This window comes from Thunnus albacares, chromosome 11 (assembly GCF_914725855.1).
Source record: "Thunnus albacares chromosome 11, fThuAlb1.1, whole genome shotgun sequence".
In the NCBI taxonomy this organism is placed as follows: domain Eukaryota; kingdom Metazoa; phylum Chordata; class Actinopteri; order Scombriformes; family Scombridae; genus Thunnus; species Thunnus albacares.
Genome location: NC_058116.1, coordinates 33,805,958 through 33,822,285, shown reverse-complemented (window position 1 = coordinate 33,822,285; position 16,328 = coordinate 33,805,958). Strand labels below are relative to the sequence as shown.

At 44.0% G+C, this 16,328-nt stretch overlaps 1 protein-coding gene across 1 annotated transcript; it reads left to right on the top strand.

The window, feature by feature from the left end:
* Positions 1-894: 894 nt before the first annotated feature.
* Positions 895-4,609, top strand: LOC122992615 (chymotrypsin A-like). Its single transcript, XM_044366470.1, has 7 exons — positions 895-2,088; positions 2,757-2,851; positions 2,930-3,009; positions 3,273-3,351; positions 3,432-3,615; positions 3,812-3,942; positions 4,077-4,609. Exons 1-7 carry the CDS (start codon positions 2,037-2,039, stop codon positions 4,236-4,238), a joined length of 783 nt encoding a protein of 260 aa, XP_044222405.1. The 5' UTR covers positions 895-2,036; the 3' UTR covers positions 4,239-4,609.
* The last annotated feature ends 11,719 nt before the right edge of the window (positions 4,610-16,328 follow it).

Below are 16,328 nucleotides of genomic sequence, written 5' to 3'. Positions count from 1 at the left end.
TATTCCACCTCTTTCCCAATATCTCCAGATGTCTCCTGTTTTGGTTCAGTGGACTGACATGTTTGGCATTGGTACAGGTCACCGTGACCTGGCACTCATTCTCCTACACCGCTTCAAAACTCTGAGTTTGAATGAAAGTAAACACAGGAACTAGCCTCCTGTAGTAGCATTATGGCTAACTACATGCAGGGCAGTTTGCAAGTCGGTTTGTTTTTATGTGTAAACATAGAGAAGCAGCAACTTTGAAGATGAAATAAAATGGTTCATGTCTGCAAGTTTCCAAATTGCAAGAATAAAATGACAAGATACACACTGTACAGTTTTAATGGACTAACGTTACCCCTGTTTCATCCAGCCGGCCTCGCTCTTTTCTTCCAGTTGATTTTGTGGAGGTGAAACCATCTGCAGGATGCAAATTTACGAATCCTACTATTGCGAAGGCATCACCTGCCCTACTCTGCCTCTGATTGGCTTACCCTGATATTCTTACCCTAACCCTAACCAATCTCACTCCTCATGCCTAAACCTAACCAAAACAACCACCGAAGGCAACGAGTACTAGCCAATCAGAGGCAGAGTAGGGCGGCTCATGCCTTCGCCATAGTAGGATTCGTAAATTTGCCTCCTGGACGACAATATTGACAAACGCTGTAAATCCATATGTAGTAGTTACACAGTCTGGCAGCAGCAGGTCCGACTGCAGAGGAGAGCAGTGACCGCAGGAACACCAGCAGTTTCTCCCAGGTAACCGTTACTGTACGTTGTTTTAGTTTCCTTACAGTCAGTCAGCCTCATACATGTGAACACACCAGTGTGTTTGGATGAATATGTGATGTGTGTGGTTCGGTTCACTCAGACTCAGACTCAAACTTTTGAAGTGCTTGATGTAAACTCTGTTTACTCCTGACAGTAGAATAAGCCACTATGAACCTATATAAAGGCCCAGTCATTCAAAAACAAAAATACTGTGATACAAATGTTTGGTCCTACCGCCCAGCACTAGTTAGCAACAAGTAAAAAGCAGTGTAAACATTAGCTGGAATGATCAGAGAACTAGTCAGCACCCAAATACAAGATTCATTTAAAGATTATTACATTACTTTTGGATAAATTCATGAGGCATCTTCTGCATAGTGCAGAATAAACTGTTGTAGTTTGCAAAGAATGCAGCCAAACCAAAGGTGAAGACCTGAAGTCCCACGAGCACTTGACCTTCAACAGACGACATCCCTTCCCTCCGCTTCATTATGTCCCCTGAAACTCAACCACATGTACCCATCATGTCTTACTGTGCAAAGACTGGCAATGTGAGGTTTATATTAAACACTGATATTACCTTGGACAATAAAGCCAGCTGGTATCACAGGACATTCAACATCAGTGGCTGTAGCACAAGCCTGCAAAATAAAACTGAACTGTAACATTCTGCACCTACAGTAGCATTTATTTTAGAATATGCAGCAGCTCGTAGCTTTGCCTAAATAACACCAAGCTGAAACAGAGGATCCCAAAGCAAAAATACCAAAACATACTGAGCCAGTTAAAAGTGAACCAGCATTTATAGAGGTTAAACACACGGGATCACTTTTATTTATAATGATAGATTACTTCACCACCAGTCTGCTCACTACTGCTGTAAGATGGCTTTAACATCAATAATACTGTCACAATAACTGATCAAACCCAATAATTACAAACTTGATCAGCCACATATCACTACAAGTCCTTCTCAGTGACTCACTTATACATTTGCAAACCACAGACGGCTGCAGTTTGGTGAAAACTTCAATGACACAAAACTACTGTCACACGTTTAACTGTGGAAGTTTTCACAACAGACATCAGAGACTTTTACATAAATATGTTTCACAAGATCCTCCTGCACATCTTCTCAGTTAATTACACAGAACAGTGGTTGCACCATAGAAACACACACACACACACACACACACACACACACGTCCCTCCTGTCCAATCCTGTCGCTCCTCGTCTGTATAAAGGTTCGTCTCTCAGACGGAGCTTTCATGTTCGAGCCATGGTCTTCCTGTGGATCCTCTCCTGCTTCGCATTCGTCGGCGCCGCCTACGGTAAGACAGCTGAGGGAGTGAAGCATGCTGGGTAGACTGAGCTGCTTGTTTTTAATTTACAACTATTATATTTATTTATAGATTTAATATTTAGCGGCTCTGGGTGGGCGGCCATCATCTACCGACCGGTTGAGAGGAGAGAGAGAACAATGCAAGTTCCACATAGAGATGTATAGTAATAATAATGGTAATAATCATAATAAGACTAATAATAATAATTGTAGTAGTGGGTGTTGAGCAGCTCTGGAGGCAGAAATACCTGCAGAAAGCAACAGGAGGAGAGAGGAGAGAGACAGCTCACAGCTCCTGGTATTCCCAGGAGGTCTCCCATCCAAGTACTAACCAGGCCCCATCCTGCTCAGCTTCCCACATCACAAGAGATCCCACGTGTGCAGGGTGGTGAGGCCGTAAGACTTTATGAGGATAAAATGATTTTTATAAGTGACTGAAGATAACTGGACACAGTCTGAGATTGATCCGTGTTTATTGGCTGATCACTTTAAAAGTATTGATCTTATTAACAATCATTTCTTACTGAAAATGTGACTCGAGGTGTTTTGTGTCGTCTGTTCGCAAAGATCAGGAACAAACTTCCTGACTCATGTTGTTGTTAATGATGTCTTTATGATGATGTCATTATGATGATGTCATTATGATGATGTCACCAGGTTCCGCCATCCCCCCCGACATCAGCGGTTACTCTGATATCGTGAATGGCGAGGAGGCGAAGCCTCACTCCTGGCCCTGGCAGGTGTCCGTGCAGGTACACACACACACACACACACACACACACACACACACACACAGATGAGTTGTATTCATGAACATGTGATTGTTTCAGAAAAGCAGTGGTTCCCACTTCTGCGGAGGCTCCCTCATCAACCAGAACTGGGTGGTAACCGCTGCTCACTGTTCCTTCACGTAAACACCAACAATCTTTAACCTTTAACCTTTAACCCTCACCTGTCCTGTCAACCAGTGTTTAAATGCAACTTTAAACTTTATAAATGTTTAAATAAAGACAGTTTGACAGCTGAACTCAATCTGCTGCTCAGTTAAACCTGCTGTATGATCAGTGTTCCTCTTCTGAATATGAGCTTCAGCCAGCAGCTGACATTAGGCTCCGCCTCCTGTTGCTCAGGTGATTTTTTATTGGCCGATTTCATTCACATGTTTTTCCGCAGGGAGTCTCACCTTGTGGTTCTCGGAGCACATGACCTCCGCTCCTCCACCGAGGACGTCCAGAAGATCAGGGTCGGCAAGGTGAGCAACAAGCAGCAGGACTTCATCATGTCTCGTGAGCTCCTGCGCGTTCACCAGCTAATGATGTAATTTCCTGTCAGGTGTTCACACACCCCGAATACAACAAAACCAGGCGCTTTAACAACGACATCCAGCTCATCAAGCTGGCCAGCCCCGCCCAGATGAACAGGCGTGTTTCCCCCGTGTGCGTGGCCGAAACCAGAGACAACTTCCCTGCAGGCATAATGTGCATGGCCACCGGCTGGGGCCAGACCAGCGACAACGGTGACTTTATTATTATTATTATTATTATTATTATTATTATTATTATTATTATTATTATTGTCAGTGCCTTATACCTGGTTAAATCTCACCTGTACAGCTTCTCAGACCACTAAGGGAGTGTTAACACAGGAAACATGGCATGCTTTGACCACTGGGGGCAGTATAGACATCAGTGTGATGTGTTGATGTGTTGCAGGTGACCAGGCCACCCGGCTGCAGCAGGCAGCCCTCCCCCTGCTGACCGATAGTGAGTGCAGTCGATTCTTCAGCAGCCCTATCACCTCCAAGATGATCTGCGTCGGAGGCAATGGAGCCTGCACCTGCTACGTGGGTGCTGCACACTAACCACCAACAAGCATATTAGCAACATTTTGGAAGATAGACATGCTAACATGTACCTATCAGCTACGCATGTTATTTGTTTGTTTGTGTGCTTATTTTGTGTGTGTGTTTGTTTTCAGGGCGACTCTGGAGGTCCTCTGGTCTGTCAGAAGGCTGGTGCCTGGACTCTGGTTGGTGTCGTGTCCTTTGGAGGAGAAAGCTGCAATCCCATGAAGCCCAGAGTGAACGCCCGCGTCACAGCACTGCGCGCCTGGATAGACCGGACCATCGCTGCCAACTGAGAGAGTTTCACTTGCTCAAAATGAAGTTCAGCTAGCTTAGCTTAGCATAAAGACTGGAAGGAGGAGAAAACAGCAAGCTTAGCTTAGCATTAGACTGCAAGTAGGGGAAAACAGCTATCTTAGCTTAGCATAGGAGTGGAAGCGGGGGAAACAGTTAGCTTAGCTTAGCATAAAGACAAACAGACCACATGTCAAAAGTTTATTAAAGTAAGACGTCACCAGGAAAGTGACTTTATTTTTATTCTACAGAAATCTGAAAGGCTTTCTCTGCTGAAGCAATTATAAATAAATAAACCTATAAAAATGTATTTTCTTTGTTTTAACGAGACATTTACAGTTTGTGTTTTCCCTTTAATAAAGCATCAATCTTATTACAGCATCTCTTTCCGTCTCTTTACTGATCCCCATGAAGGTTGTTCCACTCCTCTTGAATCAATGATATTAATGATCTAATTTAATCTACAGGTTGTAATATTATCATTTCATCAGTAATAGTTGTTCTCAGCTGGAGTTGAAGTGCAGTTAAATGTGGAATCCTGATCTTTTCTAAACATGTAATCTGAGCTGTCAATCACTCCCAGAATGCACCTGGAGATTCAGTCCAGCTGACTGGATGAGCTGCTGTCTTTCTATCAACTGTTCTGTTTTTCTTTGTGTTGATTAGCAGGATTTTTAAAGATGATTGTGATGTATAACAGAGCTGACTGCTGCTGGTTTGTGTCTCAGATCACAGGACGTCCTGTTCAGCATTTCAACATGTCGTCCTCATTTGATAAAGTGATTGAATCACTGACACAAAACATGTCAAAGTAACATTAATTTACTCATTTATCCCACAAAGACAAAGACACATTTACTCCGTCAGGCGCGTCTGCGGGCAGGCGTGGCCTACATGGCAGCAGTAGCAGATGGCATAAAAGAAGCGGCAATAGCAGGTGTTGCAGGTGTTGCGGGTGGTGCGGGTGTTGCAGGTGTTGCAGGTGTTGCAGGTGTTGCGGGTGTCGCAGGTGTTGCGGGTGTTGCAGGTGTTGCGGGTGTTGCAGCAGGGGCTGCAGATAAACAAGACATAACTGTGATCAGACTCTGCAGCTCTGCAGGTGTTGCAGGTGTTGCAGGTGGTGCGGGTGTTGCAGGTGTTGCAGGTGTTGCAGGTGTTGCGGGTGTCGCAGGTGTTGCGGGTGTTGCAGGTGTTGCGGGTGTTGCAGCAGGGCTGCAGATAAACAAGACATAACTGTGATCAGACTCTGCAGCTGCAAGGCTGCCAAGGAGTTCTGGAGAACAGGAAACATTCACTGTGAGTCTGAAAACTTTGTGGTGAACTTTATCTCTCTTTAGGCCACACCCACCTCGTCATAGGAGCCTGCGTCCAACAGGAAGTGATCCTCCACAGAGACGACAGGTAAGAGGGCGGGATCATGTACAAGGTCGTTGGCGTGGCTTCTCTCTGCAGGACAGAATGCAGAAAACAAACATAAAACTGTTTTTACACAAACAAACAGAAATATTCACAGTCTGTTCATCAGATTATTGTTTGTACGTGTGGATGTCATTTATTCATTTAATTCATTAATATCATTTAATATCATTTATCAATTTATTGATTGTGAAGCCATGCGTGAGCCTCATGTACACAGTTTAACATAAAAGAAGAAGCAGAATTTGGGGTTTTCCAGTTTCATTACATACTCTGCTTATTTATATTATCAATAATTTTATGTAGTATTTTATGTGTTTGTGATTCTGAAAACTGATGATGACTGACAATTATTATTTTCTATTCTGTTGTATTTTTAATATTTTAACATTATCAGTCATTATGTTTTTCTGTTTTCTTTTCAAACATTTTATTTAATTTTATTCCTCCTTTTGAGATTAAAATTATTGAACAAAAATCAAACTTTGACCCTTGTCAGGTGGCTGTTTGAGCCCTCTGATTGGACAGGTGACTTTGACATCACTGACCAATGTCGGACAGGTAGGCGGGCTCAGTGTCCAGCTGCAGATTTCAATGAACCAGAGCGGAGGAGAGACGCAACAGACTAAAGCAGCAGCAGAGCAGCAGACAGCTGAGCATCCTGCAGGTAGCAGGTGCACGTAGCAGATGTCCATATAAAGAAATCCGTCACAAACTGACATCAGCTCGGGCTGAAAGTAGAAAAAACCGTCGGAAACTTAGCGTTCAGAGCAGTCTGAAGCTGCTGCTTTCTGCTACATACATTTACCTCATTATTTGACATGTCGGCCACTTTTAACATGAATATCTGACATTGTGACATTATATATATATGTCTGAAAATAAGGAAAAGCATAATACCTCCCCTTTAATTAATAATCTGTTGAAAGAAGTTTGACCAGAGCTGGATGTTCCTGTCACTCTTTACATACTCTTTTACGCTATTTTGTCTCTTATTCATTAATTTTTTTATTACTTATTAATTAATATTAATGAATATAATTTTCTCTCTGATTAAAGTCACAAGTTGCTTGATGGCACATTGGTCGCTGTGTTTTACTTTCAGGGATACAAACATCTTCCTGCTGCAGATGTAATCAGTCATGTTCAGCATCAATAATTAAAGTAAAACAAACGTCTGATAGAAACAGTTTTTAACATGCAGCCATGTGAGAGTGTCAGAGCTCATATTGATCAAACAAACACTCTGAAGGTGAAACTGTTCTGAGTGTGATCAATAAGACTCATCTATCAAGCAGCCGACCGATCACATTACTGATCACATGAAGGAAGAGCCAATCAGAGATATGAATCGACTCAACACCTGTCAGATTGTACGTCCTGTAAAAGAAATCCTCACAGTTTATTGTTTGTTGTTCTGCAGCATCATCTAAAGAAAGAGGAATAAAGTAGACGGACACACCAGTAGTTGAAACAAATACAATAAAATTAATTGATTAATTAAAAAACAGACACATATACAATTTAAAAGGATCGATTATTCATTTAACAAACTTTGCAACTCTAAAAAGAAAGGAAAAGTAATAATACTCTACTATTATTACTATTATTATTATTACATTTAGTGTTTTATATATGATGTATATTTAGGTTTAGTGAATATACTTTACATTATCTAACATCAGTAAAATACTTGAACAATATTCTGACAGTAAAGTGATATTTCAGGGTTGAATAAACTGATCTGCTTGACTTAAATCAGTATTATTGATGATGTCTTCTATTGTTGAAGTGGCTTAATGAGTTCACCACCATCACTTCATAGTGGTTAGACATGCTGTCCCACTGCAACATGTCCAGTTAGAAACACAGGAGGACGCCACTGAAGCTCTGAACACTTTATTTATCACTGCCACACAGTCAGCACACACTTTCAACTGAAGTGGAGAGAATAAAAAGTATAAAATAATGATCTAAGCTGGTAGCATTATATACATATATAACAAGCACCAACATGGTAATAACCTGTGAGACATTATAATCTAATATCAATAAACATGATGCATCCTCCTCCACACTGTATGAGACTATTGACACTGAACCATTCCACAGTCAACACTGCCCTCTGCTGGGCTCAAAGTAGCAGCATTTCTGCCACCTGTTGACCTGCGTACATTTGCAGTGACTGTCCTCTACAAGCCTACGGCTGAGCTGTTTCATCACAGCTTCTATTATTCAACAGGACTGTACACAAAAATAAAGCAGGTCATCAACAACAATCAATATAAAGCAACTACTTCACTCACTGTATGGTTCAAACCCTGCATGCTGAAATATTCCTATAATATTCCTAATATTATATTATTCCTGATATAATATTCCTACAGGGACTTAATATCTAACATCTGGCAGGTTTAGTGACTTTACAGTGAGCTCACATATATGTATGTATGTATATTGTCGTGGAAATCGTCTGGAAACATTAAACACACATATGAAATAATATCCAAAACACTGCTGGGTTGAAGATTATAAATTATTATTGTACAATAAGGAGACAGAACACACAAAGATTTGCATCAGCTTGTCTCAACGAACAAAGAGCAAACCTGATCTATTATAGTCCCAGAGAACAGAGAAATGATCTGTGATTGGTCAATGTATCAGCTTATATGATTACAGCCAATGGCCTCGAGATATACTTCTACATACTGGGGCGGCTGTGGTTCAGGAGGTAGAGCGGGTCGTCCACTAATCAGAGGGTCGGCGGTTTGATTCCCGGCTCCATGTCGAAATGATCAGAGAACTAGTCGGCACCCAAATACAAGATTCATTTAAAGATTATTACATTACTTTTGGATTAATTCATGAGGCATCTTCTGCATAGTGCAGAATAAACTGTTGTTGGGCCTCAAACCATGAGGTCACACAGAGAAGGCCTACATGTAACCTGTGAGGCCTGACCACCAGGTGCTTGTTCCTTTGTTTCCCCCGAGACAAAGGAATAGCGCCAAAAATGCTTACAGACAATGGGAGTCCATTGCAAACTCCATTTCCAAGGATGCTTTGCGATTTTCACACCTCAGCAGGGAGCAGTTAACTTACAGTCTCATTGGCGGAGACGCTCCTGCACAGCGGAGCGTCCTGATGACGCAGCCATGACATCACCACCCTTTTAAAAACTGAACGTGCCCTGAAGCACACGCCTTTCCCATGTCACTGAGCTAGGGGTAACTCCTGTTCCTCTGTGCGTCAGCTGACTAAAGAGGGTACCTCAAGCAGGTGTTTTCCCCTCATCGAAGACTCCCCTCGCCGGACGAGACGAGACTTCGCCCGTGTTCACCCCAACACATTCCCGGATCCGAGAGAGACCACTGCTGCAACCAGCGTCCTCAAATTCCCTCGAGAAGGAAGTAACGCTTCTTCACCGAGTCGACTCTGCTGTTCTCTCCGCCACGCCCCTGAGAGCCAGCTGCCGTACATAACAACGGATTACACACACACCCTGCTCGCTTTCTGAAGCGACCCAAGTAAGAGGCATAAGTCTGAGCAGAGGCAGTGTTAGTTGTGTGTTCTTATCAGTATCAGTTGCTGTTGTTTAGCATTTAGCTCTTAGCTTTTGCTATTGTTTGTTGTGCTGTTGACGGACCGCCAAGTCCATTTTTCCTGCTTTACACTTAGGAGTATTTTAAGTTTGCTGCCTGTTTAGTTGTGTTCACCACGCTAGACTGTTTTGTGTTTGTCCCGCTCGGGACTACTGCTGTGTTTGTGCCATCGTGAGTCAGGAAGTAAGTTGCTTTGTCGGTCAGAAACCAGACAACGTGCGTTACAGACTGCCGTCCGTACACAAACTGTCTGTGGTCAAAGGAACCGCTTCTCTTCCTCTCACGATCGCTTTCTTTCCTTCCCTCTCTCTTCTGACTAACACATACACGCACGCGCACACACACATCTTTTGCACATCTGATGGTCAGATAACGTCGGACAAAGCTTCGCTTTGTCTTTCCTTATCCGCCATCAGACACGTGTGTTTTTCACAGAAGTGGGTGAGTGCGAGACGCCGTCCATCAGGCGGCGCCGTCTTGCTTCTGTCTAACCAAGACACCGCCACATTTCTGCCATCCGGTTCTCGCGCGACGTGACTTCCTCCCATAGTCCCGTCCGCATCACAGACCGACGACGTCATCACGTCAGGCCCCGTCGCCATCTTGTCACACACACACACGCTCTCACACACACACACGCTCTCACACACACACACACACACATGCATTCCCCTGCATGTGTCCAACCCTGTACATAGCTGTTTGTGTTCGTTTGGTAGGATTAGATTTTAGGATAGTTGTTTATTGAATGAAGCATTTGTTAACTTTGTTAATTTTGCTACGTTTAATAAACACTGTTATGTGTAAACACTGTTACCTTTAAAGAGAAGTTCTTCTGTCATTATTGTGTATAACATTGTGAAAAGTGGCTGATTGAAGGAGTCAGAGCTCGAATTCACCCTTCTCTGTTCACCCTTGAATAGTGATATCTCTCAGATATTAACATTCTAGGTGAACTCCCATTTATGAGACTACCTTGTTTGGTTATTGGTCCCAGTTTCCGGGTGGTGCCCCATATTTGTTAATCCATATTAATAATTCTATTGTCATAATTAGTTAATTCTCCTTGATAATTGATAATTATTGCAAATAATCAACTGTGTCCCTCACAGATCCAACAGTTGGTGCCTGAATTGTTGATTAAGGTTAACAATATCTTGTTTTCATAATTCATAATTATCTATGATAATTATGAATTATTGCTAATAACCAAACGCACTACTGCCCGTCCCAACATTAATGGTGCCCCCGTGTGAGGCTCCTGAGATATCAGTCCTTTTTGCAATATTTATGCACAATAATCAATAATTATACATTTTTGAATTATTAATAATTTTCCCCCAAAATTTCAATTTTCGAAATTTTGACGTGTCTTGTGCTCCGCCAAGCATATACAGTGAGGTTGTGTATTGTGTGCACTAGTGGTTGTGTTAGCAGAGAGTTGTTAGCATTTTGCATGCTAGTTGTTTACCCCCCCCCCAACACAGTAACCAGCTTTCACTCACCAGAGGTGCCGAAGCCACCTCACTAACACCTTCATAGGATAGGTAGTAGAGTAATTAGCATAAACACTAACTGGTTGTTACTCACCTAGGTGCTAGAGTCACCATTAGGGTCCTATGAGGACAAGATAGGTTGCAGTTTTGAGTAATCAACCGTGTAAGTCACAGGTCTGCCTCTCACCTGTGCATTTGTGCAGCATTAGCAGTCTTACCACAACAATTGTTAGAGCCACCATGTACTGTGCATTTACTACAAGTAAAATGAGTCACCAGGTACCCCACGTGGCCGGAGCCATAGCTCCCCAGAGGCCAGATGACCAAGACATGCAGGATGTCGTCACTGCCCTCCTCCGCTTCTCCAGAAAGGAGCGAGAGAATCTCAACTGCTATAGTGTTAGCGACTGTGATTATTTGTTACAGGGATTAGTTGAGTACACCTACAACCCGGCCGAGAAGCCCAGGCGGAGCATCCCGGACCTGTTTGGCCAGATGTTTCTCCTCCATCAGCGCAGAACCCAGCTGCTAGCCGCAGAGAGCCAAGCACAACAGAGCCAGCTGCAACACAGCTACCAGGCTGTACTAGAGGAGAACCGCAGGCTGCGTCAAGACCGCCTACATTCAGGTGTTGAGATAATCTGGCTACAGGACGCAAACAGAACCCTGCACGCGCAGATCCAGTCTCTTCAGACGAGACCAGAGGACAGACACGAAGAAGGCCAGACCGGACAGACGAGCACCGCTGTCGACATGGCCACCCAGGAACCAAGTGATGTTTCTGACCTCGAAGAGGTCCCTTCTCCCGGCGCCACCAGCCGAAGCCTGCCCCAAGAAGCCCTACAGGTAAAGGAGCAGATGACCCCAGTCCACCAGGAGATGCAAGCTAGTAGCCTAGCGACCCCTGGTGATGCAGTCCCCGACCTCAACAGTCCAGATGACTGCCAAGTGCCTCCATCAGCCCACCCGATGGATGCAGGTGCCCCTCACTCCGATGGTGCACCCCTCTCAGTCCTCAGCCACACCCCTTCATGTTCAGATCGAAGGGGGGAGGATCACTCCACAGATGAGAGCGGCGTGAATGCCTCCAGGCCCCCTTTGACCAGTGAGCTGACCACATCGCAGAGCTCACACCCCTGTCTCAGCAGAACTCCATCCCCACCAAAAGGAGGAAGAAGTCGTCCTCATCGTCTTGGTGACCTGAGCGACTCTGGAGTCTCTGATGTTGCAGACAGTCCGCCGCCACATCGACGCCAACACTTGCGCACTCGACAGCTCGAGTCCCTCACAAGCGACGTCGAATGCTTTGACTCTGATAGTCAAGATTCAGACATCGACAACTATCTCCAGGAAGTTGAACGCTACCAGGGTGAGTCACCTCACCTCACGCGCCCTGCTAGAGGGCGAGGAGATGACGCCGGAGTCCTGTGGATCCACACCTCAGGAAATGCCAACCTAGTGCTGGAAGGCAACAAGATGCCTCGCGCCAAAATGGATGGCAGAACAGGACCTCCCAGGCGCCGACCACCTCGTCGGCGGGGTGGGAAACAAAACCACAGGGGTGATGACCAGACCTCCCCCCTGACTGAGCTTTTTCAACCATTTCCACACCCTAGATGCATGGAGCAGCCTCCACATCGAAGGGGGGTGGAGCCATTGTGGTAGTGTCCCCTCCAGTGGAGCGTAGTGTACTGTACCTGTGGTGTATTTTCATTAAAAGTCATTGGTGTGTTTAAAGACAATATTAAGCTATGCAGATTGATTTTATAAGTTTATAAGCAATAAGGGCTAGTGTGATACAAATTGTATTGGTGTAGTTATAATCTCATGAACCATAGTTAATCACAAGGTACGTATAGAGGCACGGTAGAAGAATCATAATCAAACACTGGAGAAATTTGAGTGTGTTTGTATTACATGTCACTTTGCTTGGGTCTGCTAAAGTCTTCACCTTTTAAAAAAATACTCTCTGGAGGAGATCAAGAAATAAGGGTGTAAAATGACTAGAATAACTTATAAAAAATAAAAGGCCAGAAGACAACTTGGCAATAATGGTGTAAAATGATTCCCAATACTTATATAAAAATTGGATATAATCAGGTAGAATTGAATATGCCAGTACATATCCTCAAACAGCTCAAAACCTGTTTTGAAGAGTTTTGACCAACAACGAGTGACGGAGATAAAAGTAACATAATAATTGGTCAAAAACTAGGGAGGGTGGATGATAAGGTGTGACCTATGCCGACCCAAGGGAATAAAAACAATGCCCCAAAGAAAAAACCTTTGGAGCGATTTGGTTTGTTGTAAAAGTGCTGATTGCTCCCATTTTTTGCCGGCATTAAAGAACACTTTGCTGCTTGGACCTCTGACTCCCTTTTTATTTTCAAAAGAGAGTTTTTTGCTCTGGTACCTTTTTCTGCAACAATTTGATACAACATACCCACAACCCAGCATACACTAACGCTTACTACCACTCCCTCCGTTACCATGGCTCCCATCAGCTTGCAGTTTGTTTCCCCATAACCTTTGCATGCCTTAGATATTATGTCAGGTTTGAGGTCAGGTGTAACATAGGTGAGTATGTAAGTTAGACTCAGTTCTTAGATCTGCTACTACTACTGCTATGCAACCTTCACAAACACATCTGACATATAGTCTTGGCATTGCACTTCAAATCCAGTTCCAACTAGGATTCACACATCCTGTACAGGTACATTCAACACACACAGGCCAGACTGGACTCCCTCCTTCCATCCAGCATGCCAGTCTGCGCCAGTCCACTGGCTAACTCCAGCCTCCTTCAGGAGTAAGCCTATTCATTTAGCCACCTTTCCTTTTTCCTTTTCTTTTCTTTCATTACCTTTGTGTTGTGTTTAGTGGTGATAACCAAAGAGCAGCAAAAGGAATGTGTTGGGTAATTCTTGAATGTACATAGGTCTGTTAGAACACTGCTTGGACTCTGCCTCTGTCACTAGCCAGACTTTGCCTCAGACTTTGCCTCAGTAGCTGCCCAGACAAGCCTCTGAACTTTGTGAACTGTATGGACTGTTTCAACCCTTTGTTGTTCTCAGGAAATACGGACTGTTCTAGCCTTCCACCTGTCTCTGGAGCACGTGGACTGTGTGACCACCAGGTTACTTCTAACCCACAGGAACTACTCGGCCTTTGGGTTGCTCTGAAGATTGTGGCCAGCACCCCACTCTTCAGACCAAAGGGGGGATGTTGGGCCTCAAACCATGAGGTCACACAGAGAAGGCCTACATGTAACTTGTGAGGCCTGACCACGAGGTGCTTGTTCCTTTGTTTCCCCCGAGAAAAAGGAATAGCGCCAAAAATGCTTACAGACAATGGGAGTCCATTGCAAACTCCATTTCCAAGGATGCTTTGCGATTTTCACACCTCAGCAGGGAGCAGTTAACATACAGTCTCATTGGCGGAGACGCTCCTGCACAGCAGAGCGTCCTAATGACACAGCCATGACATCACCGCCCCTTTAAAAACTGAACGTGCCCTGAAGCACACGCCTTTCCCGTGTCACTGAGCTAGGGGTAACTCCTGTTCCTCTGTGAGTCAGCTGACTAAAGGGGGTACCCCAAACACGTGTTTTCCCCTCATCAAAGACTCCCCTCGCCGTACGAGACAAGACTTCACCCGAACACATTCCCGGATCCGAGAGAGACCGCTGCTGCAACCAGCGTCCTCAAATTCCCTCGAGAAGGAAGTAACGCTTCTTCACCGAGTCGACTCTGCTGTTCTCTCCACCACGCCGCTGAGAGCCAGTTGCCGTGCTTTTCGCCGACCGTGCGAGAACGGCCACCGTCTGCATCCGAGCCCAGGACACAGCCGGACATAAAGACGGATTACACACAAACCCTGCTCGCTTTCTGAAGCGACCCAAGTAAGAGGCATAAGTCTGGGCAGAGGCAGTGTTAGTTGTGTGTTCTTATCAGCATCAGTTGCTGTTGTTTAGCATTTAGCTCTTAGCTTTTGCTATTGTTTGTTGTGCTGTTGATGGACCGCCGAGTCCATTTTTCCTGCTTTACTCTTAGGAGTATTTTAAGTTTGCTGCCTGTTTAGTTGTGTTCACCACGCTAGACTGTTTTGTGTTTGTCCCGCTCGGGACTACTGCTGTGTTTGTGGCATCGTGAGTCAGGAAGTAAGTTGCTTTGTCGGTCAGAAACCAGACAACGTGCGTTACAGACTGCCGTCCATACACAGACTCACACATACTCACACTCACACACACACACTCACACATACTCACACTCACACACACACACTCACGCACACACACTCACACACACACACACACTCACACACACACACACACACACACACACACACACACTCACACACACACACACTCACACACACACACTCACGCACACACACTCACACACACACACACACTCACACACACACACACACACACACACACTCACACACACACACACACACACACACTCACACACACACACACACACATACACACACACACTCACTTCTCTTGACCTTTGTGTTCAGGGTCTGTGTGATATGAAGACATGAACTGCTACTAGCTGCTGTCTTTCACATTTAATACCACAGTCATAAACTCAATGTGCTTAAAAACAAAAATAAAGGTAAAGATCATACATGTCAAAACCGTTTAACTTTACATTAACAATACATATATAAAACATGCAACATAAAAGCAATAAAAATAAGGAGATGTTAAACATCAACATACAAGACAACAAATATAATTAGAGGGTAAGAAGGAATTACAATAAAGAGAGTAGGATAAGAAGGTATCATTATTATTAAAAAGGAATAACAATAATCATACTGATTCTAAAATGAAGGTTTTGCCCGTTAACCACACACTTTAAACCTAACTAAAGCTTGTGAAAAAAGATGTTTTTAGTCTGCTTTTAAAAGAAGACACGGTTGTAGCAGACCTGAGTTCATGTGGTAGAGAATTCCAGAGAGTAAGATCATAATGACTGAAGGCCCCATGAGCTGATTTAGAGTTTATTCTCGGTATAGTGAGGAGACCTTTACTCAAGAACTCAAGAAGTACCAGAACAGAAACTTCATGGTTATCTCTGAACTCTGACCAGGGCAGTTTCTGCACTGTGGTCAACTCTAAAACCAGAGCATGTTCTTTTTATTGCCTCTTCATTGGACTCTTCATTGTCTGCAGTTACTACAAGATTCAGCTGCTTGTCTTCTAACTGGTAAAAAAAAACATGATCAAATAACACCAGTATTGGCCTCTCTCCTCTGGCCTTCTGTCCATTTTAGGATTGATTTTATAATTTTATTGCTGGCTTTTAAGGTTTTAAATGGGCTGGCACCACCTTATCTAGCAGAACTCCTGTATCATCATACTCCAGTTAGAGCACTGAGGTCAACCAACCAGATGTTCTTGGATGTTCTGAGATTCAGGCACAAGAACAGAGGTGACTGAGCCTTTGTGGTGGCTGCTCCTAATTTCTGGAACAGCTCACCTATTCATGTGAGGACTGCTCAGACCCTAGAAACCTTAAAGTCATTGCTGAAGACCCTCCTCTTCTCACTGCCTTTCAAT